The sequence below is a fragment of the Zootoca vivipara genome, chromosome Z1, assembly GCF_965207765.1.
Source record: "Zootoca vivipara chromosome Z1, rZooViv2.hap1.1, whole genome shotgun sequence".
Classification (NCBI taxonomy): domain Eukaryota; kingdom Metazoa; phylum Chordata; class Lepidosauria; order Squamata; family Lacertidae; genus Zootoca; species Zootoca vivipara.
Genome location: NC_142583.1, coordinates 65,889,438 through 65,908,298, shown reverse-complemented (window position 1 = coordinate 65,908,298; position 18,861 = coordinate 65,889,438). Strand labels below are relative to the sequence as shown.

Below are 18,861 nucleotides of genomic sequence, written 5' to 3'. Positions count from 1 at the left end.
CTATATGGCATAACATTTTGAGTCACTGTGGCTAAAGCATATGCACAGGACTAGGCCATCCCAATATTAATCAAAAATCTATTTTGCAGATGTTTGTGGAAGCATGTATAAGCACAACTACATTTTACAGGAACATGACAAATTAAGTCTTCTACAACAATGTGATTATTTTGTTTAAGTCCCCAACATTCCCTTTCCCAGGAGTACACTGTTTTATTTTGTAAGTCACTTAACCGGTTTATGTTGATTGTCATAATTAGATTGCCTCCACTCCAACCAGCAAGGACTGGAGATTACTTGGTTGTACTTTTGAACTAGGAAACCAAATAACAGAACGGGCCCTACACATTTTGTATGTGTCAGTTAGCTAACAACTACTGCTATCTAGAGCTGTTTTCATGTTGCAAGTGTCTGCACCCATCTGTCCTTTCCAGTACCTGCTTGCTATAATGCAAGACAAGTTGTAACACAACTAGCTTCGAGTTTTTCAGAACATGTGCCAATCCTTCAAAAGTCCAAAAGCTTTGTAGTAGCTTTTAACTGCATTTTATACTAGCTTTTATACTGAAAGGCTTAAGAACCAAGCAAAGTAGTTTTCATGTGGTTTTCTTTAAGCCATCCTATGTGGGTTACTCAGGTGTTAAAAGTCAGGATGTTCTGTGGTGCTTACTGTTGTGTATAAGACTGTAGCCTTTGCCTATAAAATTCAATAAACTTCTTCAAATTGCTTCTTCAAGTTTAGTATTAGGGAAATGGAAGATGTATATTCTCCAAATTCTGTGCTGAACCTCAAAACCTCAAAGCAAATAGACCCTTCACAAAAGAAGCCCCTCCTGCAATTTTGAAGGCCAAAATGTTAAATTTAGTTTCTACTATAAATATGTGTCCTGTGTTCCCTAGAGGGACTTAAAAGACTATCAAGTACCATGCAATCTACTTCTAAATTTAGATATGCATTTAAAAAAAAAAGATTTTAAGCAAACCAAAAGTTTGCTTTTCACTCTAGCAGATACTTAAAAAACAAAAAATTAAAAGCAGCCAGACCACAACGCATTTGCAATCAATGGCCAGAGTACAAAAGGAGGAAGGGGATCCCTCAGGGTTATTGTCCAAGATGTCTAGCCCCCTACGTAACAGAGCCAGCTGCGTTCCCTGTCAGTCTCAGCAAAACAAAAAAACAACCCCCCACCAAAAAAACCCTTCTCTACACGTTGGATACCCCATATAACCATTATCTTAATCACAAGAACCACTCAAGAGGAAAAACTGCTGCCTTTTCAAACACAGAAAAGGCCGGTGGGGAGAAGGGGTGATTAATTACAGACTCCTGTACTGTATTCCCTGAGACGGGGTGGAAGGGAGGAGACAAACTAGGGGATGCAATTTCATTTTATGGTTACAGACAGAAACCACTAGGGAGTCTCTCCAAGCTGCTGTCCAAGAGGGGACAGTGGGGGAGGGAAGAACAGGCAGGCACATGGGGCACCTGATATTACAAACACCCCCACCATCATTCTCACTCCGCAATTAACAGGAATCACCTTATTTTCTATAATACAGAACTCCTCCACTTGACTACAGCTGGCAATTCAGACAACAGCAGTGATATCCTCCAAAATGCTAACACCCCCATTTTAGCTCAATAGGCACCCAGAGGTCCAGGAACGAAACAGAAACTTAGGGTAGGAAGCAGTTTAGGCGCAACAAATCAGCCTCCCATTTCAGCATAAGCGAACCAGTTAAATCTCCCCTCCCCCACTGAGGTACAGAAGGGGTTTCCCAAAGCCCCCATCCCACCAATCGGTCCCTTTTTAAATCAAAGGGTCAAGCAAGCAAAGAGATAACCTCCTTTAAAAAAAAATAACGCTTTCTTTTTAATATGCATTTTGTATTTTTCTGTTACAAACCGCCCTGGGATCTTTGGATGAAGGGCAGTAGGTGGTGGTGGTGATGATGATGATAAATATGGGGGAACTATTTAAGGGGAACCAGCAACGTTAACACCAGAAAATATAAATATTGTAAAAGCACTTCCCCTTTTTTTCCTGCGGTCGGTGGGGGTGGTGGTGATTTGTTTTTTTTTTTTAAGGAAGCATCAGCACATAAGGAAGAAACGTGCTGGAAAGCAAAGGGGCGAGGGCACAATTGGGGAGAGCCCGAGGGCGAGGAGGAGAAAATGGGGAGCCGCAGGAGGAGGCCAGCCATGGTGGGGGTGGCAAGGCATACACACGAACACAAAGGATGTGAGGAAAGAGGCTTAAGCAACAGAGCAAGTAAACACCCAGAAGTAAAATAGCCCCAGCGGTGGAGGAGGCAGCGGTTGGAGAGCCAAGGCCCCCGGGCAGAGCCATGGGGCGCTGCGGGGAGGCGAGGCGGAAAGGGCTTCCGTCCACTTCCCCCGGGGGGCTCGGGCGCCAGGAAAGGAGCCCGAGTTGGGCCCTGCTGCCGGCGAAGCGGGGAAAGGGGCTCCCTCGACGGCCCGCACTTACAACAAGAAGCTCATGGCGGCGGCGGAGGAGGAGGAGGAGGAGGAGGAAGACGAGCGGGACTCGGCTCGGCTCCCAGCGGCAGGCGGCCCCAGCGGACGAAGGGGAGGAAGGACGGGCGGGCGGGCGGCGAGAGGGAGCGCGAGCGCCGCGGGGCGGGGACTGACGAGGCCGGCGGCGGCTGCGGCGGGCGGGCGCCTCCTTCTTCCTCCTCCTCGGCGTCGCCCTTTCCCGCCTCCTTGCTGCCTTCGCCTCAGAGGGCGCGAGGTGCGGCGGCGGCGGCGGCGGCGGCGCTCTCCTGCCTCCTCCGGCCGAGGCCGGCCATAACGTCCTCCTCCCTCACAGACACACGGGCATCCCGCCGGGTTTCTGTGAGGAGCGAAAATGGTTCCCCCACCCAGCCGCCGCCCCTGACTAAAATCACAAGCCGGCCTTCCGCTTGGGCCTTGTGAAATAGTAGAGCTGGACAGGGGACCCCCGAAGGTCATCCAGCCCAACCCCCTGCAATGCAGAGATCTCAGCCCTGCTTAGTTGCATGGCAGACGTTCAACAGGTGTTGCTTCCTCCCTCCACCTGGCCTGCAGCTGAGGGGAAATGGGAGCTTGTGTTCCTGGCAGGGCGATTTCCTGTACGTAGTAATAAAATGTGTGAGTGGTGCTACAGCTCCCAAAACAAACACACACACACCTGTTGTTGTTACTGTATTCTATGCCACTCATCTGACTGGGTTTCCCAGCTGCTCTGGGTGGCTCCCAACAGTTAAATCCAGACCACAACTTTATACGGTAGTTGTGTATCTTCACAATATACGCAGTCATCGTGCCCCTTCTTCCAAATTTCATCTGCCCAACCTGTGATAAGCCCGAGTTGGTGCAACATGATTAATATTGCTCTTCATTGCTCAAGATACCATTTGGAGGAAGCCAGCACAACTTACCGTAGAAACAGCTGGCCTTACCTAGACTTATGTCAGCCTATTGCACTTCCTTTGTGTCATCGTGACTGCCGTATGTGTGTCCGAAAAAGGGGTGCAATGCCTGGGTTACTTGCATTCCGGTTCCTTTTGCTCCATGTGTCTCTGCTGCTTCCTGCTTTGCTCAGGGAAGCAAAGTACTCCTGAAAGTACAGCTGAAGGGAACCTGCAGTGTGGGTTTACTGATTCTTTTATGTGGATTCCCCCTTGCTTTTTCTACCTTTGCCATGAACCCATTCCCATAGCTGGGGATCTAGGCAAGGTGAAGAGGTCTACTGAAACTGCTACACACACACTGGCAGCACATTTGCATGTTCTATCTGCCAACTAGGCAACATGGTCAGGCTCTCTCACCTTTTTTATTTATAACACTTATATTCTGCTTTATAGCCCCAATTTCAGAAGTAAATCCCAGTGTATTCAACTGCTTACCCTCAACTGGGTATTCATAGCTCTGCAGCACTGTATGTGTATACAGTATAGAAAAATATTTACTGATGTAGAGGTGGGGCTCTGTGTTTGGCATCTGTTGTACTGACTTTTTGTATGCTAAATATATCTTGCCTAGTACCTGAAGGGATGTGGTGGGTAGTACCTCTGGTGATTGAAAAGACCCACATTGCTCCTTGAATGCATGTACACACCATCTTCAGTCAACACATCAAAGCAGCAAAATTTTATTATGTCAAAAAAAATTGCCCCATGTCTCCCATCTTTGGCTAGGAAAGCCAAATGTATTTTGATTATTTCACTTATAAATGTAGACTATTAAGATGGATTGTGCTGAATCTTATTGGCAGGAATGATTACTGTATGTTAAATTGACAGGAGAATGAGTCAATCAATGGGGTTTGCAAATTGGAAATCTGACAAACTTCCATCTATGCAAGACTGGATCCAAAAATTGACTGAATATGCAGTTAGATAACTTGTCTGAAAAAATAAATAAACCAAAACAGGTCTTTGTTTTAAAATGGGAAGATTTTAAAATATATTTGAAAAATAATTACATAAGTTTAAACTCTGTTGCAGCATTTGACTAATTTCAGTCGTAGTATCAAGAATGATGCAAGATCAAAGAAAAACCAAGAATCAGTTAAACCATGATAATAGTTTTTACCAGCAATAAGTTATATGTACTGTAATTCAATTAAGGAGTAGACGGGAGGTCAGGTCTGTAGTCAAAAGACCTCTTTTCTTTTTGTTATAATGCTTTGTTTTTTTTACTTTTTTATTATTATTTCTACTTGTTTTTTGTTCAGTTTTGATGTATGGCTTTTTTATTGTGCATTAATAATAACAGAAAAATAATTTAAAAAAATTTAAAAAAGAATCAATCAATGGGGAAGCCACTTGTTATTTCTTTACCTTCAGAAATATGAGGAAATTCAAATGCTAGTCATACATATCTTTCATAAATAATTTTTTTTAAATACTCTATTTTCTGAACCAGATTATCAGATATGTTTTTGAATTAATCCGAGAGATGTTCTTTGGTGTGTCTTTTTGTAAAGTAGCAGTAGTTGATTGTTTTAGATATTAACATGTAATAAAAGTCAAGGAACCTCCCTGGTAGCAGAAAAAAAAACCTGTACCTTTGTAGCATGAAGCCAATGTTCTTTGCCTGTTAATAATTGGTTCTACCAGTATTAAGCATCTCACTTTTTTCTTGGGCCTTTGGTTTAATTTCCAGCATTTGCCTCTTTATTTCAGGTAAAACTTTCCCACCTGGGAACAAACTATGAAGCAAATTAATGTTCATTATCTTGAACCTTTATTACACATGTGAATAATGTATATCGAAGCAGATCAGATACCTAACCAAGCCTTGAAGAAGTGAAATGTCCTGATCTGGGAATCCACTTGACGAGTTCTATGGAAACACTGATTTTTGTTTGGGTGGGTATGCCCCTTTACTGCAAACATAAACACATTTTCTTAAAGCTGTTCCACTGATATCAATAAGCCTGGCCTCCAAATAAGTGTGATTAGGACTGGAATGTAAAATTATATAAATACAATAAATACAGAGAACCACAGTGAAGCATAATAAAAAACAGTCTAAAAATTCAGACCTATTCACTTAAAATATTTTGCATATCAGTATATATTAAATTCCAATTGTTACTGCAGCAAACCAACAGTACTATTTTGGCTCAGTAACTGCCATGTGAGATAATTGTATAACCTGAATTCTGTTTCTACCGTATGGTTACTGTCATACTGAAAAGGGTTACGGGTCAGTTGAGATGCTTACTCTAGTATGGGAAGCTCTGGTAGTCTACTGCAGTGTTACATAACCACAAACTGTTAAGACACGCTAAATCAGATCTGTCATTTGAGGTTATCCAGTCTACCAAATGGGCATAACGAAGTACTCTGGAATGGCCATAAGAGCTGAACATTCACAAAACCCTTTGGCTGCGATATGTCCTATTCAGGCTTTGTGAACCAATAAAAAGTTGATTATTAGACAGTCACACATGGTAGCATAAAAATTGTAAAAACATGCAATTACAGATTTGGTATGTACTCTATTAAGTTCTATTTTGAGAAGGGGGGGGGAGATGACTTGTTAAGAGAATATATAGCTCATTTCATCATGTTTTTGGAATTGTATATCCAAGACTCGAGGTTGTCATTTGCTTCTCACTGATCTTCTTGTTGGCAGTTTAAACTTTTCGAACGACTACCCAAATCGGAGGCGTCCTCAAACAGAAATGCACCTTCTAGTCCATCATCAGTCAAGCAAAGGCCCTTCAGCGCCCTACATACAAACCTGCATTATCTTGGGTTTTTTTTGGCTAAGTGACCCTAAGGTCCTTTCCAACCAGGGGTGCCAACTTGAGTAAAATATTAAGGGGGGGGCAGGTAGGCCCCACACCACATAATCCATCACAATACACACATACCCTTTGAATGGCAATGCCCATCAACCATGGGGTGGGGGCCCGGCTCCCTCAACTATTTTATTGAGGGGGGAGGACGCGAAGGGACCTTGGCCCCTAAGAGTTGGCTCCCCTACTTCCAACTATACAATTGCACGATTCCCTCAAGTGGTGGGGCCCGACAGGGCCTTCTACTGGCCGACCCCCTTTCCCAAAGCTGCGGGGGGAGTTCTCTCCTGAGCCCACCCCCACCCCCAAATAAATCCGCTCTGAGGAGAACAGAGTCCCCCCTCCCTTCACAGCGCTAGGCCTCGCTTAGGCCGCCGCCGCGCTGCGCCTGTCAGGAGCGAGGCTCTCCCGCCTCCCAAGTTCCCTCACGCGAGGCCCAGGCCTCGGCGTGAGGGGCGGGCCGAGCGAGCGAGCGAGGGGCCTCTTAGGATGCCACCTCCTGACGCAGATCCGCCGTGGCTCCGCTGCAGGCCGCTTGCCGCCTCCGCGCATGTGCCTCAGGCTTTCGTAGCGGCGGCGACGACAGCGGTAGCTGCGGAGACCACGACGACGACGACGCCGGGGCTTTCGCCTCCTCCCATGGCCGGGACGCGCTGGGTGCTGGGCGCGCTGCTCCGGGGCTGCGGCTGTAGCTGCAGCAGTTGCCGCCAGACCGGCGCGGCCTGCCTGCCGCTGCGCCACGCCGCCTCAGTCTCCTCCTCAGCCGCCGCCTCCGCCTCCGCCTCCTCCTCCGGTTCCCTCGGCCTCTCCGGCCGCCGCCGCCTCCTGTTCTTGCTCGGGGCAGCCACGCAGAGCCGCGAGTTCGCCGGCTCCGCCGGGCCTTTGCCCGGCTTCGGCGCCCTGAGGAGCTCGCTGCTGCCTCCGGCCCTCGCGGGGACATGCTACAGCCAGGTAAGGGCTCTCCAGAGGGGAGGGGAAACGGGGAACACCCCCCCCCCCGATACTTCGGGGTGCCTTTGGGAAATGGTTCTCCACACACAGCCTCCCAAAAGTGTGCGCGTGAGAGGAATGCTATTTATTTCGTTTCTATACCACTTTGTAGTGTTTCACTCCCCCCGCACTCCGCCTTCGACAGTTCGTGCATTTGATCCCAAGGAGTGCAGGGGGGGGGGTCTCTTTTTATCCTTTTGAGGTGGACTGGGAGGGGTGGATTGAGGGAGACAGACTCTGCCTTATGGCTGAGTGGGAATTGGGACTCTTCCTGGACGGCGTGGCTTCGGCTTCCTTTTGCTCACTCACACACACGTGCACACACAAACACACATCAAAAAAACTAAGATCATGGCCACTGGTCCCATCACCTCCTGGCAAATAGAAGGGAAAGAAATGGAGGCAGTGAGATATTTTACATACATACATACATACATACATACATACATACATACAAACATACATATCTTCATACACACAAAGCCAAAATACTGCTCCCCCAAACTGATGTTATTGGTTGGATCATTTCCTGAGATTTATATGCCACTTGGCTGTAGGACAGAAAAACCCTCAAAAGCTGTTTGCGCAAGCTCTTGCATATCTTGCAAGATGAAAAGCGGATATCATCACTAAAAGGGAAAAAAGAACACAGACTTTGAAGTTAAAAGCACAGGAACACAAATAAAGACTCACGTTGGTGTAGAGGCCTTATAACAGGGTTTTTTTGGGGGGGTAGCGTTTGAATCCAAGTTATGGGAGAAGCTTTTTTTTTTATCTCTCCAGAGTGATCCTGTCTTTTGAGACCTCTGGGAGCTGCTGCTTTCAGCTATTGCTTGCTCTTCCCAACAGTCTCTAGAGAAGCTCCCCACCCCCTATTTCCCAGGGCGAAGCTGTATTCTGAAGGACTGGGAAGAAACCGCTTCCCTTCCTAAACTGCAGCTGAAGGGGCGACCAGATTATGTAGCCAGAGGGGATTTGGAAATTCTCCCCCCAACCAAGCTGCTTGAGGGGGGTCCTTCTGACCATGATATTCTGTGTTCTTTCTCTCCTGGAGCTGACCAGCTGGGAAGGATACCTGGGTGCTGTTTGCTGGGTTTTCTTCTCAGGTCGCCCCATTGCCCTTTCTAGTGCAATGAGAATACACCAGTTTCTGTGATATTACAGAAGCTTCTTGAGCATTCTTGCATTGGGGGTAAGGTTGGGAGAGGAGATCTTCTGGATGGGAAAGGGACCTTTTGTACTGGAAGATAGCAAGTGAGGTCCTACTTCTGACCTAGCATGGAAGGAGAAGGAGAAGCCTCGGGGCTGGACACCTGGAAGTATGGTGTTGGCCATGCAAAAAACAGCACTGCTAGCTGCCCAGCTGTGACCCCCCTAATGTGAGGGTGCTACCCTAAACACCTTTGGAAGGCAGACTGGGACATAAATTAATAACTAAATAAGTAATAGATCCCAAATCCCTACATGCATCACTTAACTAATACAGTATTTCTAATTCTGGAGAAACCCGTGCAGCCGCCTTCTTTCTTCATCCACCAATTTTGTTAGGAGCCTTTATCTCTAACATACCCAGTTCATGAATTGATGAAAATATGCTTTGCTGACACTGGAGGTACTTCCAGACAACCTATTTCTTGGATAGGTTTGTTGGATGTGTTTGCAGAGACATTAGACGACATGATCATTCAATGGGCATTCATTCTGACTTGTTTGTGGGGAGGTTAGATAGCAGTTGCAGCAAAGCAAGTGTTATCCAGCCCTTTCCAGGGCATTTTTCCAGTTTTTTGCTTATCACCAAAAATCCAATCTTTTGGAGAAGTGGGTTTGTTGCACAAGACCTCCCAATCAGCTATAATGGCACAGCCTAGATTTGCCAGTATGTGAGTGAGGTAGAATCTGCGCACCTAAAAAACCGTTCTGAAAATGTTTGGTTTTTAAAAAGCGTTTTTAGAAATACATTGAATTTTCCATAAGGCTCACCATCTAGTGTCACATTGCATATTGCACTTCAAACACACTTAAAACATTTTATTTGCAGCTGTATAGCCGAGTCGTCAATCTCACCTAATTGTTGACTAACCCTGGCCCTCAGGTGTTTGAGGGGAAACATCCAAATTCAGCTAGGTACCCATTGCTTCACCACGTGGTCCTAGTAACTGAGGAAAGTTTATTTTCCCCCACTCTTTGTGCATATTTAAGATTAAAGCAGCAATTGTAATCCACACTCTTGATTGAGAGTCATTTAAAGTAATCAAGGACGCCACCCTTGTTCCTTCAATTCTGCTTTCCTTTCAAATTATATTAATAATAATAATTTATTATTTATTATTATATGCTCTCAGAAAATATGTAACATAACATAAACTCTTTTCATCAACCAGATCATAATGTGTTTTCACCTTGGTGCTGAGAAAATTTCCCATCCCATTGGAGAGACACACTTGTGACATTGAGGACATGCCTCAGAGCCTTGTTAGAGTATCACATGTGCCTTTTAAGCAATCTGGTCCCTGCATGGGACATGCTTCAGTCCAATCATCACATTGCAGTGATGTCAGGTGACCAATTTTGCCCATGTGATTTGAAAACAGGCTGATTTCAAGTGTGGAAGAAGCCCTGCAAGTAGTGCTCCTTCAGTGTATGACGTCAGGTGTAGGAAAGGCGGGCATGGCTTGGCTGAAATGGCCTCACAGGCCTAAATAGGTCCATGGGTCCCACCCCGGTCTAGATAATACTGAATTAAATGGACCAATAGTTTGACTCTGCATGAGGCAGATACCTATATTCCTGACTGATAAATTGTGCCCTGATTATATGTTTAGTTACAAATATAATGTTGAAACAACAACTCTCTTTGAAGGAGCACAGCCCTCCATTTCATGATGAATATCCGCCTCTCTCAGAGTATGACCCATCTCCAACTAAGTCACATGGCGAGGAAGATGATGTGTATCTTATTCGGGCCCAGGGTCTGCCTTACTCCTGCACCGAGGAAGATGTTCTCAACTTTTTTTCAGGTAATTTCTTTTTCCCCCTGACCACCACATGGTGACATGGCTAAGGGTCTGGACTACAAATCACATAAAATGCATGTTTTAATGTTGCATGTTGGGTTTTTTTTATTGGGGGGCAGGGAGGCTGGTCAGAATTGAGGTTGCCAGGAGGGAGAGGCATGGGGAGCTTCCCTGCCAATGCACTTAAAGCAGCTTCTCTCTTTCAGCTAGAGGGCACATGGGCACAGCCAGGATTTATGTGGGGGGGGGCAGGACACTCAAGTGCTCAGAAAAATCTAAAATCTTTCTACAGTTTCTAGTTTTAGTTAAGTATTTTTATTTATTTACTTGATTTAGGAGGAGACAGCTTCCCCCACGCCCATGAGAGGGCAGGGAACATCTTTATTTGTATTGATCGCTAAGCAGCTCCGAGAGCCTTTTCAGCTGTAGAGCAGGATAAAAATGTTTCCAGTAAATAAGGCAACGTACACTAATGTGAGGCACATATGCTGAATTGAACTATCTAGGAGTTCTGGCTAACCAATTAATTAAGTTTAGATTTCCATGCTGGTACAATATGTCTGGAACTGTGTACTTCTGTTGAATCTGTTCAGAACTGTATTGATCGCCTACATTTCTGTAGAGCTGCTTCTGGTTGTGGAGCCTGTAAAAAGGCTATTTTCAGAAGCTCACAATTCCCTAGGCGTACTCATTGGCTAAAGCAATTAATCATTGTTATATGTTTTAATAAGCGCAGAGCGTTTATAAATAACTTGGCACACCATGGAAGAGCATCTTTAAAAGTAGCAGTAGATGTGCCAACATACTGAATTCCCAGTTCTGTAGCTGAGTGAGATGTTGAATCCTTGGAGCTTTTAATACAGGCATAGGCAACCTTGGCTCTTCAGATGTTTTAGAACTACAACTCCCATGATCCCTACCTAACAGGGCCAGTGGTCGGGGATCATGGGAGTTGTAGTTCCATATCATCTGGAGAGCCAAGGTTGCCTATGCCTGTTTTAATACAACCCTGGAGATACTGGAAAGTCCTCCAAATGGGGCTACCTCATTCAGGCCTTGATCCTTGGGTGGAGGGGAATTTAGTGGCATTCTGGTATGAAACATCAAAATGTCCCATTGCATCTGAATCAGAAAAGAAGGCACCTGAAGTTCCTTCATCTGCCTACTTAATAACCTTGTAGGTAGCAAGATTCGAAATGGTGTGAATGGCATCCACTTCCTCTTAAACCGAGATGGCAAACGCAGAGGAGATGCTTTGGTTGAACTGGAGTCAGAACAGGATGTGCAAAACGCCTTGGACAAGCACAGAAGATATCTGGGTCAGCGTTATGTGGAAGGTAGGCTTCCTTTTTTTGCTTGGCATTAAGTATGATTCAAGAACTCATTCCACTATTCGAACGCTGCCTCTTGTGGGTATTTTTTTTTTCCTACTGCAGTTTTTGAAATACATAATGAGGATGTTGATGCCATCATGAAGAGCTTGCACTCCAGTTCAACATCTGTGACAAACGATGGAGTGGTGAGACTGAGAGGCCTTCCCTACAGCTGCAATGAAATGGATATTTCTGAGTTCTTCTCAGGTGATTCTGCGTGGAGTAGTGATTATGTGAGCAAGTGATTGTGAGCCTGGGCTGTCTAATGAAATGGGGATTCTTGTTTGTTGTGCACCTGGTATGGAGGTGTCAAATGGGGTTTCTAGGGTGAGCAGGAAAAGTTAACTCAAAGGGGGGGGGATGCAGAAGCAGGTTTAGATATGACTGGAAACTCCTTGTTTTCAGATCAGGAAGAATTATGAGTAAATTCTTTTTCAGATCAGGAAGAATTCTGATAAAGAGGATACTGTACAAGGATGATCTGATAGCATTAGTGGAATTGTTCTTTCCCAGAAGAGTCAAGTAACAGAATAATTCAGAATTTTTTTTTGGTGGTGGTGATATTTTGTCACACAGGGTAGAATTAAATGGATGCATTGTTTCACATTTAGGTTTAGTTTGACACCTGGCAGTGAAGCAAAGCTGGACATTCCATCATAGTGAATCTGCTTTATCTAATTTTGTGCTGTATGAGCAAGTGCCCTAGGGGGCTTCCTGCATATCTTGTGTGTGTGTGTATTTAAATTGAATGGGAGCAGGTCAAAAGGGATGCAGGTAGAGACAGGAGAGTCTTTTGTTTCATGTATGTTTAGCTTCAGGCTCTTGAGACTCATCCATAACATTTTTGCATCAGTTTGTAAATTGTACAAGAAGCAAGTGCTAAAGTGTTAGTGCCACTATATTTAAGGCAGCCTTTGACGTGCAATTTTATCATGGAGCGTGAGTTCATGTTTTGCTCCTCTTAGGAAGAACAGAGCAAAATATGCCCTGCTGCTACTGAATTGCCTTCTCTTGCAGGTTTGACTATAGTCGACATAACATTTGTCATGGACCAGAGGGGAAGAAGGAAAACGGGAGAAGCATTTGTGGTGTTTGCTACCCCTGAGATGGCTAATCAAGCCTTGTTGAAGCATAAGGAGGAAATTGGGAACCGGTATGTTGCTATTGGAAGATAACATCCACGAGAGGAGCGGTGGATATATATTTTTAAAAGAGACTTTTTCAAAAAAAAGCAGGTGGAAGTTGGATGTATGCTGTCTCCCCCAATCAAAACATTATGCTGGATTGGTTGTTGTGAGGAGGGATGGGACTTGAGAGAGGGTTATTGTATGTACCTACATATATACATTCCAGTATTATGTGTTGAAGTAGCTGGCAGTGGATATTGGACTAGAGAAACCTGGGTTTGAATTCTAGTGTCAGTCATGGATTTCACATGGTAGATGTCAACAGGGCCTTATCTTCCGCTCCAGTTGTGGTTTTAAATGAGAATAATATTGACTTGCTTTATAAGCTTGTCAAGAAAATAAATGAGAGAAAATACTCTGAATTAGTTCACATGTAATAAATAATGGTTTTGCATTACATGAATGAACCTTGAGCTTGTATACTTACTCCCTCATCCCCTCGTACACTCCAGTTTTCTCTGCATTTGCATTTAACTGTTTGCTCTTACATCTGAGCTGGCAAACAAAAGGCTTGAACTTTCCCTGTAAGCCATAATTTCAACACAAAAGTTAATTGTAGTTTGGATGTGACAGACCTGGGTTTACATTCTGGTTTAGTTCTTACATAGATTTGAATACGTTCCCCTGTCTGTCTGTTTCTGGTTTTTGGAAAAGAGTAGTAGTGCAGGAGCTTGTTGTCTGAACTGAGCCTTTGTGTATTTGGGAAATATTAATCCTGATCTAACTCTTCTCACTTTTTTTTTAAAAAAACCCATTATAGATACATAGAAATATTCCCAAGCCAAAAGAGTGAAATTCGAACACACAATGGCTTTTTCCGGGGCAAGATGATGGGCTATCCCACTCTGAAACAAGATTCCGAATCTGTTTTTGACGAAAGTGAGTTGAATGAGGCCTTAAGACCGACTGCTACGTATGAAAGTGATAAAGAAAATGGTAAGTCCATACAATACTTATCATTTGAGACATCTTTGACTTGACTCTTTATGTCCTCCACGTTGGAGAGAGGCAGACAGGACACAGATGTAATTTGCACACATTCATTCTGGCCTTGTTCACTTTACAGAAGTTTTTAAGCAAGCATTTGAAAAGCCTCGGGATGTGTCGGAGTCTGGGAGTTTCTCCTCGCTTCACTTTGTTCATTTGAGGGGTCTGCCATTTCAAGCAACTGCACAAGATATTATAAATGTACGTAGGGGTAATATCATTTAAAATATCCTGAACAATTTTATTAGGAACTGCTGTATTTATTCTTCAAAATGGGAATTTTAGCTTTTGTCAGTCACTGAAACTTACAAGTCCTGATTAGCCTGAAGCAGTTCTGCAAACAATGTTCTAAAACTCATTCATCCCTGCACTTCTCTCCTGAATGCCACTACTCGTGACCTGTTCCCAATAAGCTTGTGCCACCAGGAAAATCAAGAGCACATTAGAGTATTATTTCAACTTTTAAGTCGGAGAGGATTGAGACAGTGGATGCTAACACTGCAATACTCACATTCAACAAACCTGAGGATTGGGCTTATTGGCCTGCAACTCATTCAGTACTAATTAGGCTCCCCCTCTTGATTGTGACTGATTCCTGGCCTTTAGGAAAATACTAAGAACCACTTAGTTGCACATGAAAAGAGTGGTGATTATGTTTCTTTAACATCAATCTCACATGATGAACAGCTTCTGAACTGAGGACCTTTTCAAAAGCAGTTTGGGGTATAGCATGGTCTTCACTTTTAAAGAAAAAAAAGTCAAAAATTCAGCAGGACATGTCCAAAGTAGCTTTTTGATGACAATGCAAAGTGTGTAAGCTTCAGTTGTGGAACAAGCCCAGCTTTGTGCGACAAGCAATTTGGCTTATTATGTCTGGACAGCAGCTAAGACCTTTTAACACATTACTGCTAGTCGCAAATATAGAACAGTAATTCCACTGCTTCTGCTTGGTCTTGGTTTTCAGATTCTGATAATTAAATCTTGACTTTCACCCCACATGCCTTTCTTCTTTAAAGTTCTTTGCTCCCCTGAAACCGGTGAGGATCACTATGGAATATAATTCAAGCGGGAAAGCAACGGGAGAAGCGGATGTTCACTTTGAGACACATGAAGATGCGATTGCAGCCATGGCCAAGAACAGGTCGAACGTGCGTAAGTGGAACTTCTGTATTTCCCTTGGGGACACAGGATTAGAATGATGAGGAATGATGAGGTACAGCAGTGTCAAACCAGAAGAAGGAGGAGTATGTAGCAAGAGCCCTTTGAGAAGGTATATATTTTTTCCTTACTTTAAAAATTCCTTGCGAAGATGTCCTCCTCTGATGTAGACTGCCTGGAACAGAAAGATGACAGGTTCTCTATTTTGCCCTTCCCACACCTGCCTTGAGAGTCAGTATAAGAAAATATTCCAGAAGCATTCAGATGATCCTGTTGTGCAAATAGTTAGAGGGAGCAAGAGGTCTTCCAGTGGGGCGAATGAGAAAAAACCTTTTGGTAAGTTGGGGTCCAAAATTGCGCTTTTGATCATCCCAGTTGCAAGCTGCTTTGCTGGGGTGAGTGGATTACTGCAGCACAATGCCTGAACCTGTTGTTTTTAAAACCTAATACTGCATTTTGAAGTATTAAACCATTGTGATGCATTGCGTGTGCCTTATGAGCCTTGTAAAATCATGGTTCATATTTAGTTGCAAGGCTACTGATGACAAGTGAGGAATCCTTACATGATGACACTGCACATCAGTATATGTCTAGCAGTTTCCAAAAGGCATTGCAGGCAGGTCTTGTTTGTTTGCAGTTCCAGAAGTCACTACACAGCTGTGGAGGACCACATTAAGCAGCTGTGTCTGCCATAAACTGGCTTTCTGGGAAAACTGAGGTCAGTGATGTAGGTATCAGGTAAATGGTGGCATTTAGTGCTTGATAAGTGATGTGCATTGCTGCATACTTTTCCTGCACAAACATTTCAAAGCATGAATGGAAAAGTAAAGCTGTTTCTTTCTCCTACAGAGCATAGATACATTGAATTATTCCTGAATTCATCACCAAGCAGAAAAAATGGTTGCCAGTGACGATGGCATAATTCCCAAAGTATAGGTGAGTGTTAAGGCAAACTTGAATTTCTCTAGGAAATCAGACTGTCAAGTAAGCATCTGTAGAGATAATCCAATCTGTAGTTGCAGTGAATTAAAACTTCCCAGATTCAAATCATAGCCAATATATACAGCCCAAGGCCTTGAATTTGGAGATCATAGGCAAAATGTGAATGCAAGAAGAGCCCTGGTAGAGCAGACCAAAGACCTATCTAGTCTGGCATCTTGTTTCCCAGAGCAGCCAATCAGATGCTTCTGGAGGTCATGAGGGTATCCAGCTCCCCAGTAACAGGCATTCAGAGGCTTGTAGTCTCTGATCCCGGAGGCAGGATGCAGCCATGATGATGTGTAGCCACTGCTAAGTCTTTCTCCATGAATGTGGGCTATACAGTGGGAAATTTCAGGCTTAAACCTTTTGGTTACTCCATTTAATTCAAGGCTTTTAAATGCAAACAGCAAATAATGGCACAATATTAGAGAAGTAAGGTAGTGGGGAACTGGTGGTTTTGGGGATTTTCATGAGGTAACCATGTGAAATGGCCTTGAGAAGCCTATACTGGAAAAAGTGGTTGTAAGCTCTTCTCTGCTTGTGCTCATGCATTCAGGATGAAACTTGAAAGGGTATTTTCTAGTGGAAGCAGTAATTCTTTTTCTGTTTTTCTTTTGTAATCTCTTCTCATGTAAATTGTGATTTTCTTTTGGAACATTTTCTCCATTTAAATACCTTGTGGTAGAGTTGGCTATAATAAAAAAGCAGTCAACCAAATTTAGAGCAGCACTAATAAGAGATCTCGTATTCAGGACTTAAGTCTGCTGTGCTAATCCTAGAAAAGAAGAAGGAGCTTTGCTCTTTCACAACTGGAAACCTCCCTGGGCTAATATTGCTGCTAATTATTGCTCTCATAGTCTTTTAAGCCTATATTTGCAGGCATAAGGAATGTTGAGATTCTCCAAATGCTAAAGACACCCAGCATGTTACTGTTGTGTTACATTTGAAAGCTAAAGAAAGAGGAGGGTATTGGGCCAGGATGACTTGTATTCATATTTGTTAATTCAACACCCTCTTTCCCAACAGGATAAATCAAGATGCATTTCATTTGCACATTTTCCTAGAGCTGGAATATAGGTGTTCCCGTAACCGGCAAGGAAAAATTCTAAAGGACTCTTTTTCTCCTGAATTGCCTTTCAAAGTAAATCTAGCAGCTGCAGCTGCAACCCCACAAATCGTTTGTGCAGGATCTGTTTAAAACCAAAATTAAAGTTGAACTGTCCTTAAGCTTCTTGTTACATGTCCTGGTAGACTGGGGCCCAAGCTGTGATCACAGGGTTACATAAATGTCAGTTTCTAAAGCACGGATGCTTCAGATGCGTTGCTGATTGTTTCACTCTGGTTAAGCAAGATAGAAGTGGGCTGTGATTTCAATGCCAACTCAACATTTAAAGTTAGGGGGAGAAGTGTGAGATTCTGTAGCCTGCTGCAAATTGCTTATCTCTGGTAGGTAGAACAGTGTTACATCTGCACCAGTCTGTTACATGGAACTTAATGACAGAAATGCTCTGATGCAGTAATTCATGGTAGGAGTTCTGTGGGTCACCACAAAGAAAGTTCCTTAATATTGACTAGGATAGGGAAGCTGAATTGCAGCATATGCTCAGCAGAGCATGCATGGGGCTTTTGGGTCAGATCTTAGATAGGGTGCTGAATACTGACTATAAAGAAACTGCTGTTTCTCCATAAGTAGCTTCAGCTGTATTAACATTTAACTCGGAAGTTAGCAGATTGTCATATGTATGGTAAAGACTTAATGCTTTCAGTCTTCATCCTAGTAAGATGGTTAGGTTGATGCAACAGCCCTTGGATCCAACTAATTCCTTACATGAAAACTGATTTTTACCATGTGAACGGTTTGAATTTACCATTACCTTGCTTGGTTCTGCCAGGACATGCGCGAGGACTGATAACGTTGCCAGCATATACTTGTGCGCCCAAATCCCAGATGAATATGAAGTATATGGTTGCTAACATACGCAGAAAGTTTTAAAATGCTAGTGCCCATACTTCAGCTTTTCAGCTAAACTAGCTAGGCAATTAAAGGATTTTCAGATGGGTGATTAAAGATTGCCAGGTGCTTTTGGCCCCTATGTACAAATCTGTTCTTTTCATAGTAGAGACCAGCAAGTTTGATAGGTGAAGCTGAGCCCAACTGCTGCTGCTACCACTAAGTATAGTGACAAGTAGGTGTTAGACAAGTAGGTGTTAAACATTGCTTATTAGTTTTGCCTGTCTGATCAAGTCAATGTATTATTCTTAATAAATGAAAGCTTTTTTTCTTAATGCAGACACTGTGCTTCAGGGTTCTTTATCTGGTTTTGACACATTTCAACACAGCTTTCAAAGGCAATACCAGTCCATTGACCATAAGACCTCTAAGAACCACACCTTTCTTCTGACTATACATAGAAGCTACTTTTAAAAGTAAATGTGCTGGTCAGTTTTGTGTACGATCAGTAGAACCCTAGTGCAGCTAGGGTTTATAGAAAACTAGACGATACAAAAAGTTCCATAAAAATAGTTTCATCTACAAAGGCAAGTTTGCCACAATATAAGGTAGTGTCTGCTATTGAGCTGTTAAGCACAAGAACCTTCCATCAAAAGTGGTTCACCAATTCCCTGTTTCTCTTAATCTTGGTATCAGTTGAAATACAGAAGCAGCCAAGGACCATGCACTTTAAAATGCATAGTGAAATGCTCCCTTGTTAAATCAGACTTTTAAAATAAAGCAGAACAGGCAATTGTTGTGTACATCAACATGTTGACTGTGTTACATGCTTTAGTTTCAGTCATATGAGAATTAATGGACCTAACAGCCATCTTCATTTATTTCAATGGGTTTACACTAAGTAAAATTTAGTAAGCAGACATA

The 18,861-nt window shown here is 43.4% G+C and overlaps 2 protein-coding genes across 3 annotated transcripts in view; one reads left to right on the top strand and one right to left on the bottom strand.

Moving 5' to 3' along the window:
• MOB1B (MOB kinase activator 1B) overlaps positions 1-2,638 on the bottom strand; it is a 31,223-nt gene extending 28,585 nt beyond the window's left edge. For both annotated transcript variants that reach the window (XM_088660660.1, XM_035103093.3), the window contains exon 1: positions 2,490-2,638. In XM_088660660.1, the coding sequence (XP_088516786.1) occupies positions 2,490-2,503 (14 nt within the window). In that variant the 5' untranslated portion in view covers positions 2,504-2,638. The remainder of the gene's footprint in view (positions 1-2,489) is intronic.
• A 4,108-nt stretch (positions 2,639-6,746) lies between these two features.
• On the top strand, positions 6,747-18,276 carry GRSF1 (G-rich RNA sequence binding factor 1). The gene is made up of 10 exons (XM_035103085.3): positions 6,747-7,247; positions 10,147-10,303; positions 11,482-11,637; positions 11,737-11,880; positions 12,691-12,826; positions 13,621-13,796; positions 13,927-14,048; positions 14,864-14,999; positions 15,855-15,941; positions 17,013-18,276. Exons 1-9 carry the CDS (start codon positions 6,786-6,788, stop codon positions 15,914-15,916), a joined length of 1,551 nt encoding a protein of 516 aa, XP_034958976.2. The 5' UTR covers positions 6,747-6,785; the 3' UTR covers positions 15,917-15,941; positions 17,013-18,276.
• The last annotated feature ends 585 nt before the right edge of the window (positions 18,277-18,861 follow it).

Coding starts and splice junctions, on each gene's coding strand:
- GRSF1 (XM_035103085.3), top strand. CDS start 6,786: ATGCCACCTCCTGACGCAGATCCGCCGTGGCTCCGCTGCAGGCCGCTT. Junction 13,797..13,926: donor TGAAAGTGATAAAGAAAATG/GTAAGTCCATAC, acceptor TTCACTTTACAG/AAGTTTTTAAGCAAGCATTT. Junction 14,049..14,863: donor CTGCACAAGATATTATAAAT/GTACGTAGGGGT, acceptor TCTTCTTTAAAG/TTCTTTGCTCCCCTGAAACC.